Below are 11,746 nucleotides of genomic sequence, written 5' to 3' on the forward strand. Positions count from 1 at the left end.
ATTGGTCCTCGTGCTCTGAAGATGCTATGGGCCAAGGGCCTCTCATTTTTGGCCAAATTACCATTCTGCATGCAAGTCTAAAGTGAGCTAATTAACTGTGCCAACACTAAGTGCATTCTTGCATATCAACATGTGTATTTCTGGTAGGTTTGCTGATAATTAGGAACTAGCAGGAAACTTCCTGAAAAACATTAAATCAGAAATGAAAACGATGGGTGATTTTCCTTTTCCCATTCTGGTAATAAGGGCCAATTTAAAATCATAATCCAAATGACATCATCATCACAGGACGCAAAGCATTAGCACAAGCATTCTAAAATAGTTTTCCAATTAAGACTCTCAAAAACATCCAATTCAGGTTAGATTTAATTACCGTTCCAGCCTTTTTCAACTATGGAATAGACCATGTAAACAGATATGCACTAAATTAAAAAGTAGCCATGAATGAAATCTACAAAGTGGAAGTCATTCAATGTTAAGCAATAAGTAAAAGTAAAATCTTCTGGACATTGGTCACATTTTTAAAATAATGTAACCAACCTCTAAATTCAGACATTTATAAACTTGCATTTTTCAAAGGAAAATGTTTGTATGAAATTTACCAACACAAGATTAGTTACTTCCTGGTGCCAGGCTATGCAAATCTATGGCAAACAAGTTGCTTTAGGCACAGCTTTATAGAGGATTTTAAAAGTTCGAAGTTTGGAGGGTGGGGGGAGGTTGGGTGGGGGTGGTGAGGTACAACATATGCATTGGGGTGGTCTTTCTACTTTATTAACAAAAAAAAAAATTACTTTTTTCCAGTAACAAAACATATGTAATTTTTCTATGGAGTTTACAATGAAGTTACCATGAACTCTAGCTCATTTACAGGTTGATGGACATAGGTTTGTTGACAATTAGGGCCAAGCAAGCATCTTATAAAACACTTAAAGCTAAGCTGATTAATGGTCTTGACTTTTGAAAATAGATTGCATGAATTGTTGAAAATGGTTAGAGGGCATTTTAAACTTAGCAGAATCCTAATCTATATTTTTGTATCTAGAAACAAATTGCAGATATATCATCTTTCAGCAGGTTGCAATTTGTTTTAAAAAATAAACTGGTTCTATAAATTCACCGTGCATAATACAACACAAATTTTCCAACAAGCACCACCTAAACACTGTTTACAGGAAGGAAATTTCATTTGCACTTCAACATGGTTATAATTTTTATGAAGAAGGTTTCATAAAACCTTTATGAAACAATTTTATGAACACCAGTTAAGTGACTTGCATACCTGCAAGTTTATAAATTTCTGATCCTGATCTCTACAATTACCATTGAAAGCTGGAATCACAAGACGTAGTCCTCAAAAATATGACCACAATTGCTGGATGAGGCAAAATGACTATTTATTGATGTTGAGCTTGATTTACACCATTCTTCCCGAGTGCTCAAAATAGCAAGGACAAAGGACAAGTAAGATAACAAGCTGGTGCTAAGAATGTCCAGTTCAATGTAGTAGGTAACACACCAGTAAAACTGGTAAGTACTCAATTTAAAATTCGTAACATTAACCTACAACTACAAGATCCTCATTAATGAACTCATATGGTGGCACTTCCAGGTTAAGTGGAGCTGGGCCTTTCCTGATTCTCCCTGATGAATCGTAGTGAGATCCATGGCAGGGGCAGTAGTAGCCACCATAATCGCCAGCATTGGCTATTGGCACACAGCCCAGGTGAGTGCAGACACCAATAACAATCATCCACTGTGGATCTTTCACTCTGTCAGAATCTAATTCTGGGTCTCGCAACTCAGTTAAGGCCACTGCCTGTTCGATCGCAATTTCCTTGGTTGAACGGTGGCGAATGAAAAGAGGTTTGCCTCTCCATTTGAGGGTCATGTTCTTGCCTTCTGGGATTTCGTTCAGCTTGACTTCAATCTTGGACAATGCTAACACATCAGCAGAGGCACTCATGCTTGAGACAAACTGAGTGACAACATTCTTTGCAGCATAGGCTCCCATAACAGCTGTGGTTCCAGTTAGTAAGTAGGAGAACCCTCTCCTGATATCACTGCTGTCTTGTGACGATTTCCTGGGGTCTTGAACTTCTTGTCGTCTATATTCAGAGAAATCCGGAACTTTAATATCACTGTGTGCATATCGAACTCTAGATGCAACTGTGCAAAATAAAAAGTCAGAACATAAATCATTCTCGTACCAGACTATCAACATGGTACCCTTAAAAATAACCTCAATTTGCTAAATCTTAAATCATCTAATTACCATATAGGTGTTTGTTCTCCTCTAGCATTCAATGGGCAATATAAAATCTCACAAATCCTTTATGTAGCTTTCTCATACCTGCTAAATCTAAGCTTGTATCACTACTATTGGCATCCCCTGCTCAAGTGTTCATTTGCAGAATAGCTTTTATTTTCTTTTGCTGCCTCAAAACAACTTTAAAATGCAGCAGTAAACATTTACAACTAAAAGCATGCATTTGTATAATTTTTGCAACTTTTGAAAAATGTTAATTTTACTGGAATTTCAACACTAATGACTGACTTTACATTAGAAATAAGATGTTATGATGGCATAAATATGTTAGGTAACACATTCAGGTAGTATAAATTATTCTGAGACAGTAGCGAATTTGCAGCTTGTTCTCCTTTTCCATTGCTCAATATTCTTTTCTATTGATGTCAGAGTGCCAAGTGAGCTGTCCATTCACTTTTGTCCATTTTCTGCTAGTGTGCAAAGCAAATTTATAACTCGAGATTTCTATATCATGGCTGTCTTGGCCCACAACTCCAAGCAGTAACTCTGTTATTTGGGCTAATATTTCTGGGTGTCTTGTTTGAACCTGGTTTGGCTCTTTAGTACTGTTGCCTCAAATGTGTTCGTATCTGCAGTTTGAGGTACATGCAAATTAATGGGATCATTGACCAAACTCTACGGGTAGCTCAATAGTATGTACATAAGCAACCCAGAGTATAAAAGCTTGGACACTCCTGATTATAGAGTGTTACTTGCCAGCTCTCACCTACTCTACTGCAATTTAAATACATTTAATTACAAGCTCTGGGGGAAACTCCATGCACACTACCTTTCCAGCAGTACCACATCCAAATTGCTGTGTCATTTGAGCTGAGCTAGAACTTTGAAAATTAATACTAAATCCACCTCTTCAATCATGCTCTCAAGCACCTTATCTACAGCTTCTCCCAACTCCAGTATCTGATCAGTGGGAAGGCCTTGGTACATTTCACTACATTAAAAGCACTAGTTAAGTGAAGCTATGTTGGCAGGTTACTTGATCATAGCCCTTAATCTAACTTGCCATTGCATCCTATTGGACGCTATCTGCTGCATTTTACCCACTGACATTTTTGGCCTTGTTATCTCATGATTTGAAATGAAACTCCCATATCTCCCCTTTGCCGAGGCTGCCTCTAAGAATTTAATCTTTTCTCCTTTTTTTTTCCAGCGTTATTGATATTATGAATAATGGGCCTCAATCTTCTTCCTGCATTTCGCATTGTTTATTCAATGAGAGCTTCTTCTATCAACTTACTTATCGATCAATACCATGTTCTTATTGTAATGTTCCACGGTTATAAAAAACGTCAGAAGTGAAGATTTATACTTCTATATACAAATCTGGCAGTGTGGAGGATAAACCTACAGTGTGGGTGATCAGCATGTCAAATTAATTTCAACTTATTAACTATATATTTTGCTATGTAGTAACGGAGATGCTATAACTGAAGGCACCGAAGCCCACCTGAAGAGATTCTTTCATTGATGCCTCAAGATATTAGTTTTAATTAATGTCCCTGAAGCCACAGACCAACTTTTAACATTAAAAGAGAAGGAAAGATAGACTTTCCGCCAACACATTGTTTGGGAAAAAGATTTGCATTTAGTGAGATGTCTTCAATACATTATCAAAAATTTACAGTCCCAGACCACATTGAGGTTTAGATTTTCAAGAACTTGATTTCATTTTTCTTTGGATATTTGTGATACTTTAGTTAGAATTGAAAAGTGTACTTCAAACTCTTAACTTTGAACACTTACAGTTTGGGATTTCAAGCTGTAGCAGATATCAGTGATTCAACTGTAGATTTTAAAATTGAAATCAATTGCAAGTCACATATGCTTTATCAAAGATAAAATCATAATCAAACTTCAGTTCAATAACCAACTACATAATGGAAGAAATAAAAATATTTTAATAGGCAGTTACAATTGTGTACACAAGTATATTACTGAAACATTGAAACAGGAGTAGGCCAACCAGCCCCTCGAGCCTGCTCTGCCATTAACAGCATCTAAACTGCATCCACCTACCATGGCTGCATATCCCATACGTATCCTCGGCTAGCGAAAATCTATCAATCTCAGACTTAAAATGATGAATTGAGCTAATATTTATTGCTTTTTGTTGGACAGAGTTCCACATTTTTACCACCCTTTGTGTGAAGAAGTGTTTCCTAACTCCTCTTGTGAATGGTCTGGTTCTGATTTTAAGGTTATGTCTCTTTGTCTTAGATTCCCCCAAAAGCAGAAGACGTTTCTCTCTGTCTACCCCACCAATTCCTTTCAAATCTTCAAATGACAAATTAACCTTCCATATTTTAAGGAACACAAGCCAAGTTTATGTAATCGCTCCTCAATCTAACCCTTGGAGCTTTGGTAATATGCTGGTACATCTGGACTGCACTCCTTCTAAAGCCAATGTATTGTTTCTAAGGTGCAGTGCCCAGTACTGCACATTGTATTCCAGATATGATCTATCCAGGACTTTATATAGCTGTAGCAAAACTTCTTCCTCTTTAAGCAACTGATAGGGGGGTGTCTTTGTCAGAAAAGCTCTCTTGCTCACAGACTACTATTGGCCTTCTAGTTTTAAAGGCTAACGTTCCATAATTATTTTTATTTTGTACCTGGCTATTATATTTTAGTGATCTGTGTACATGGACCCCAAAATCTTTTTGGTCCTCCCCTGTTCCTAGCTGTTCATTCTAAATAATGCTCCGAGCTATCGTTTTTGGTTCAAAATGGATGACCTCACACATGCCTGTGCTAAAACCCACGTCAGGATTTTGCCTACACAATTAGTGATCGGGTTGACATAAGGGCAAGGTGGAGTGGAGTTGGTGGGGAACAGGACTATTATCAGGTCCAAGACTAAATTCAGAAGCCTTAGTGACATTTCAAGTACTCAAGAGATCTGCCCAGTTCAAAAATAAACTTGGATATTAGACTCAGTGTATCTATAGCAATTTCCTTGCTAAAACTTTTAACTCTTAAAATTACAAAGCTTTTATGTTTACCATCTAGGTGTTGTCTAATAGTGTTTAGTTATAGGTGTCATCAATATGCTTCAGAGTTGGGTGGTGGTGGGAGCATGTCAGCAAACATTTAGTGAATAGTAAAGGGGAAAATTTGCCAATGACAAAGATGATATTACAATGAAAACTTAAGTAAAAGAATTGCATTTATATAGCACTTTTGACCACCATCAGATGTTTCAAAGACCTTTACAGCCAATGAAGTACTTCTGAAGCGTAGTCACTGTCATAACCTAAAAAACGCAGTAGCCAAATTGAACACAGCAGACTCCAACAACAGCAATATGATAATGACCAGATAATCTCTTTTTGCGATGTTGATTGAGGGATAATGTTGGCCAGTACACAGGGGATAACTCCCCTGCTCTTCTTCACAAGGGTGGCATATTTTACATCCGAGCAGGGTGATGGTGCCTTGGTTTAATGTCTCATCTGAAAGACGGCACCCCTAACAGCACAGTGTAGATTGTTGTGCTCAAGCCCTGGAGTGGGACTTAACCCCAGCACCAGAGGCAAGTGTGCCACCAACTGAGCCACAACTGATACTAGACAATAAAATGCCTGGAAAAACCAAGACCAGGGCATGGGGGTGGGAGGGTGGAGAGAAAAAAATTGGAAGCACTATACTGTGTAAGCATTTCAAACTGGTTCTAAATACAGCATGTAGCCACAAACCCAGTTTGCATAATTCAGGCCCCAATAGGTTACTGGAATATTTTAATACTAAGTAGAATTTCTTACAAATGACACACTCAGTGATCTATGTTTATTATTCTGTACATATTTTAAAATGTGTTAAGTGGAAGGCATGTTCCGAGTGAATGCACTTTAAGGCATCCCTATGAGTTGCATTTTGCACAAACTAACAATGGTAGGAGTGCAATCTTCTCCAGCATGTTATCCAAGAAAGGATGATAGAATTTAATGAGAACTCAACAAGGTTCTTGGGGATTGGAGAACTTACAGCATGCAATTTTAAGATAACACTTACATCTGCTGATTACCAGGTACCACCATCCCTCAGCTGATGAATCAGTACTCCTCCATGTTGAACAGCACTTGGATGAAGCACTGAGGGTGGCAAGGGTGCAGAATGTATTCTGGGTGGGGGACTTCAATGTGGCTCAGTAGCACCACTACTGACCGAGTCTTAAATGACATAGCTGCTAGACTGGGCCTGCAGCAGGTGGTGAGAGAACCAACAAGAGGGAAAAACATACTTGACCTCATCCTCACCAAGCTGCCTGCCACAGATGCAACTGTTTATGACAGTATCAGTAGGAGTGACCACCGCACATTGTGGAGTCATTGTAGAGACAAAGTCCTGCCTTCACACTGAGGATACCTCTATCGTGTTGTATGCCACTACCACCATGCTAGATGGGGTAAATTTCAGACAGATCTAGCAACTCAAGACTGGGCATCCATGAGGCGTTGTGGGCCATCAGCAACAGCAGAATTGTACTCGAACACAATCTGTAACCTTATGGCCCAGCATATCCCCCACTCTACCATTACCATCAAGCCAGGGGATCAACCCTGTTTCAATGAGAAGTGCAGGAGGGCATGCCAGGAGCAGCACCAGGCATACCTTAAAATGAGATGTCAGCCTGGTGAAGCTATAACACAGGACTACTTGCGAGCCAAACAGCACAAGTAGCAAATGAGACAGGGCTGAGTGATTCCACAACCAAAGGATTAGGTCTAAGCTTTGCAGTCCTGCCACATCAAGTCGTGAATGGTGGTGGGCAATTAAACAACTCACTGGAAGAGGAGGCTCCACAAATATCCCCGTCCTCAATGATGGAGGAGCCCAGCACATCAGTGCAAAAGATAAGGCTGAAGCATTTGCTACAATCATTAGCCAGAAGTGCCGAGTGGATGATCCATCTCAGCCTCCTCCGGAGATCCCCAGCATCACGGATGCCAGTCTTCAGCCAATTTGATTCACTCCACGTGATGTCAAGAAACGGTTAAAGGCACTGGATACTGCAAAGGCTTTGAGCCCTGACAACATTCTAGCAATAGTACTGATGACTTGTGCTCCAGAACTTGCCGCACCCCGAGCCAAGCTGTTCCAGTACAGCTACAACACTGGCATCTACCCGGCTATGTGGAAAATTGCCCAGGTATGTCCAGGACAAAGCCAAGACAGTGAATTACCTCTCAATTAGTCTACTCTCCATCATCAGTAAAGTAATGGAAGAGGTCATCAACAGTGCTATCAAGCGGCACTTGCTTAGCAATAACCTGCTCGCTGATGCTCAGTTTGGGTTCCGCCAGGGCTATTCAGCTCCTGATCTCATTACAGCTTTGGTTTAAACCTGGACAAAAGGGTTGAACTCCCGAGGTGAAGTGAGAGTGACTGCCCTTGACATCAAGGCCGCATTTGACAGAGTGTGGCATCAAGGAGCCCGAGCAAAACTGGAGACAATGGGAATCAGGGGGAAAACTGTCCACTAGTTGGAGTCATACCCACACATAGGAAGATGGTTGTGGTTGTTGGAGATCAGTCATCTTAGCTCCAGGACATGATGTCTGGAGTTCCTCAGCCCAACCATCTTCAGCTGCTTCATCAGTGATGACCTTCCTTCCATCATAAGGTCAGAAGTGGGGATGTTCGCTGATGATTGCACAATATTCAGCACCATTCGCGACTCCTCAGATACAGAAGCAGTCCATGTCCAAATGCAGCAAGACCTGGACAATATCCAGGCTTGGGCTGAAAAGTGGCAAGTAATATTCCTGCCACACAAGCGTCAAGCAATGACCATCTCCAACAAGAGAGAATCCAACCATCGCCCCTTGATATCCAATGAAATTACCATCACTGAATCCCCCACTATCAACATCCTGGGGGGGTTACCTTTGACCAGAAACTGAATTGGACTAGCCATATAAATACTGTGGCTGCAAGAGCAGGTCAGAGACTGGGAATCGTGCGTTAAGTAACCCACCTACTGACTCCCCAAAACCTGTCCATCATCTACAAGGCACAAGTTAGGAGTGTGATGGAATGCTCCCCACTTGTCTGGATTAGTGCAATTCCTACAACACTCAAGAAGCTTGACACCATCCAGGACAAAGCAGCCTGCTTGATTGAAACCACATCCACAAACATTCACTCCCTCCACCACCGACACACAGTAGCAGCAGTGTGTACCATCTACAAGATGCACTGCAGGAATTCACCTTCCAAACCCACGACCACTACCATCTAGAAGGACAAGGGCAGCAGATAGATGGGAACACCACCACCACTAGGAAGTTCCCTTCCAAGTCACTCACCATCCTGACTTGGAAATATATCACCATCCCTTCACTGTCGCTGGGTCAAAATCCTGGAACTTCCTTCCTAACAGCACTGTGGGTGTACCTACAGCACATGGACTGCAGCAGTTCAAGAAGGCAGCTCACCACTGCCTTCTCAAGGGCAACTAGGGATGGGCAATAAATGCTGGCCCAGCCAGCGAAGCTCACATCCTATGAATGAATTTTTTTAAAAATCTGTTGTATTTTAAGATTCAACCAAGAAAATGCCAAACAGAAAAGGATCAGTGTTATTTCAGTTACAGGTACTGAACTGTTACCCTTCTGGGTCCCAGTACCACACAAATTGATAGGCGTCAGTGGAAGTCAACTTTAGTAAAAAAAAATATCAAACTACTTAAGGGGATAATGATACCATTGAGCCTGAGTAGCTATCTACAGTAGTTCCATGTTTGTAATGCCTCTCTAAACTTCTCCCTCCATGTAGGCCCAGTATATGCTGTCACCAATAATTGAACAGCTGTTTATTCCATTTACATTGGGCTCTTGCACCAGAACTTGCAGTGCTATTAGAAAATCAAAGCAGTGCAATGCCCTGTACAGAGGATCTGAAACCTGCACCAGCTGGGCAAGCCATTGGGTATCTCCTTAATCAATCGGACTGAAGAATTCTTACTAAGGTACACAGAGTCCGAACCAGGAAATATGAATTAGAATAGTTAATTCAATGTCAAATCAGGCAAAGAAAATAAAATAGACATGGGAAAAAAGGGTGGCATTAAGATATTAAATCTAAAACAATTAAAATCAGAAGGAAAGGTCCTACACACTTGTAAAAGTTAATTTTCAGTGCCAAAGAGGTCATTCAAACACAGACCAGATTACGAGAGAAAGGCAGGCAGCCAGAGTAATCATTCCCAAAGTTCTCACTCATCCTTAACCTGTGAACGTGGATTGGGCCAGCCCCAGAAAGTCCCGCAAGGCGGCCCACAGACTTTACCACTACCCCTCAGTGCCAGATGCCAATATTCAGAGCTGTTGGGCTAAAGGGTAAACCAGGAATTAAGAAAAAATGGAATAAGGGGTTGCAACCTCTCTCACTCCGAATAGATATAATTTTTTTCCATCCAGGCTCCAGGAGTTGCAGGTGAACTGTGCATCAGTGAAGTGACCTAAAACTACGGTTTTGATGAAAGGCCCCAGCCTGTAACATTAACTCTGTTTCTCTCTCCAGAGGTGCTGCCTGACCTACTGAATATTTTCAGTATTTTCTGTTTTTATTTCAGATGTCCAGCGTCCACAGCATTTTGCTTTTTGGCCTAAAACTATTCTGGGCACCAGATAAGAGAGTTAAAGGTGTAGTATCGGATACAGCTGTCAGCAGTGCAAGTATCAACTTGGCCAAATGATTTCCCTACAGCTCTGCCTTTAAAACTGACTTCTCGCATTTATTTGACTCATTGACCGACTTATAGCAACTTCCCAATTCACAAGGTCACTGAACCTCCCGGCCTGAGAGGAGAGTGAGGCCGATTAGCCTCGATAACCTCTCCTTACACAGCTCCCAGTGACTGAAAGCTCCACGGAGGCGGCTTTCCCTCCCCGTCAGAGAGTGCTCCCACTGTTCAAACTCTAGGTCTGAGCCACGCTCTCTCCCTGCCCCACTCACCGTTGAGGCCGGCGGTGACGGCGGGGCCGCTCCGGGCCGCTTGGCCCTGCATCGACTCCTTACACAGGAACGGCCTCTTGAGATCCACGATCACCGCATCGGCCTTGGCCACCGGGCCGGACACCAGCGGCTTGAGTTGCGACGCCACGGTGTTAGTGGTCGCGGACAGGTAGGGGCCGAAAGGCCCGGAGCGAAACATCAACGACAACATCGGGAACCGGGAAGCAGCCACAACGACCTTAACCCAAAGGACAGAGGAACTGGCACTGCGCAGGCGCCGAGTCGGCTACCACTGCACCGCCAGCGGCAGGCACTGCGCAGGCGCCGAGCTGGCGGGCACTGCGCATGCGCTGGCGCTGGCGCGGTCAGCGGGCATTGCGCAAGCGCAGCATCGGAAAACCGAAGATTGTCGCATTTGGATTCTTACCTGGTGCAAGGTGTTTACACAAAAGCAAAATACTCGGGATTCTGCAAGTTTGAAATAAATACAAAAAATGTTGGAAATGCATGTTGTGTTTTTTACTGTAATCACACAGACTTGAAAGAATATGGTGAGCACCTGGTTTAGCCATCCTCAGCTGGATTGCATAATAATTATGATATTTTGTTCAAGATACAAGTTCGCAGCCCAAAAGTTGCTGCAGTGTAACTTATGTCAAAAAGTCATAATAAAAGAAATAAGTTAAAAACATGGAAATATGACAAGCATGTAGCAACAAAATTAGACAAATTCAGCAGGTAACAGGGAATATAGTGGGGGTTTGATATTAAAAGAAGGAATATTGAATTAAAATTACAAACCAATACACCATTCCTACATCACAGGCACCAAAGTACATACAGATTTAGTCATTTAAGCCCTCATTATTTAGCACTTTTAAGCACTTACTATTTAGATATTCACATGTGTTGCCATAACTTCCAGGGCTATGGGCCAAGCGCTGGAAAATGGGATTAGTGTAGTCAGATCTTCATTGACTGGCATGGACACGATGGGCTGAATGGCCTCTTTCTGCGTTGTAAACGTCTATGAGTCTATGAGTCACTTGACAGAGGACACAAAACAAATAAGGAATAGGGCTACATCGTTAACTCTCCATGCTCTTAGCATTTGAATTTAGCTGAACCTCTAAGTTGCTTTCTGGGCGCAGTGGCGTTAATCAGTTCTGAAATTGGGTAGATTGCATAAGGGATTTTCCAAACTTAGTACAAATATGAACTCTTCTTGGCTGTAGAGTTTCAAGTTTTGTGACGTGAAGTGTGTTCTCAAATGACTGGTACTGAAGGCCTAAACTCAATCTCGGTGCATGCTGAACAGTTTGCACGTGTATGAAGCCAGGGTGCCACACAGGCACAGCATCTGCGACCAAGGCACAGATGTAGCCAGCATAGATCAACAATAGGCCGTGGACAGGGAGTCTGAAAGGGCTGAGGGATCTGAAAATAAACGTTTGCTAA

General features: G+C 41.9%; 1 protein-coding gene across 1 annotated transcript; it reads right to left on the bottom strand.

The window, feature by feature from the left end:
- Positions 1–1,380: 1,380 nt before the first annotated feature.
- Positions 1,381–10,565, bottom strand: uqcrfs1 (ubiquinol-cytochrome c reductase, Rieske iron-sulfur polypeptide 1). Its single transcript, XM_078544357.1, has 2 exons — positions 10,289–10,565; positions 1,381–2,169 (listed from the first exon to the last, which is right to left on the bottom strand). Exons 1-2 carry the CDS (start codon positions 10,497–10,499, stop codon positions 1,559–1,561), a joined length of 822 nt encoding a protein of 273 aa, XP_078400483.1. The 5' UTR covers positions 10,500–10,565; the 3' UTR covers positions 1,381–1,558.
- Positions 10,566–11,746: the final 1,181 nt, after the last annotated feature.

Source organism: Cetorhinus maximus, chromosome 6, assembly GCF_964194155.1.
Source record: "Cetorhinus maximus chromosome 6, sCetMax3.hap1.1, whole genome shotgun sequence".
In the NCBI taxonomy this organism is placed as follows: Eukaryota; Metazoa; Chordata; class Chondrichthyes; order Lamniformes; family Cetorhinidae; genus Cetorhinus; species Cetorhinus maximus.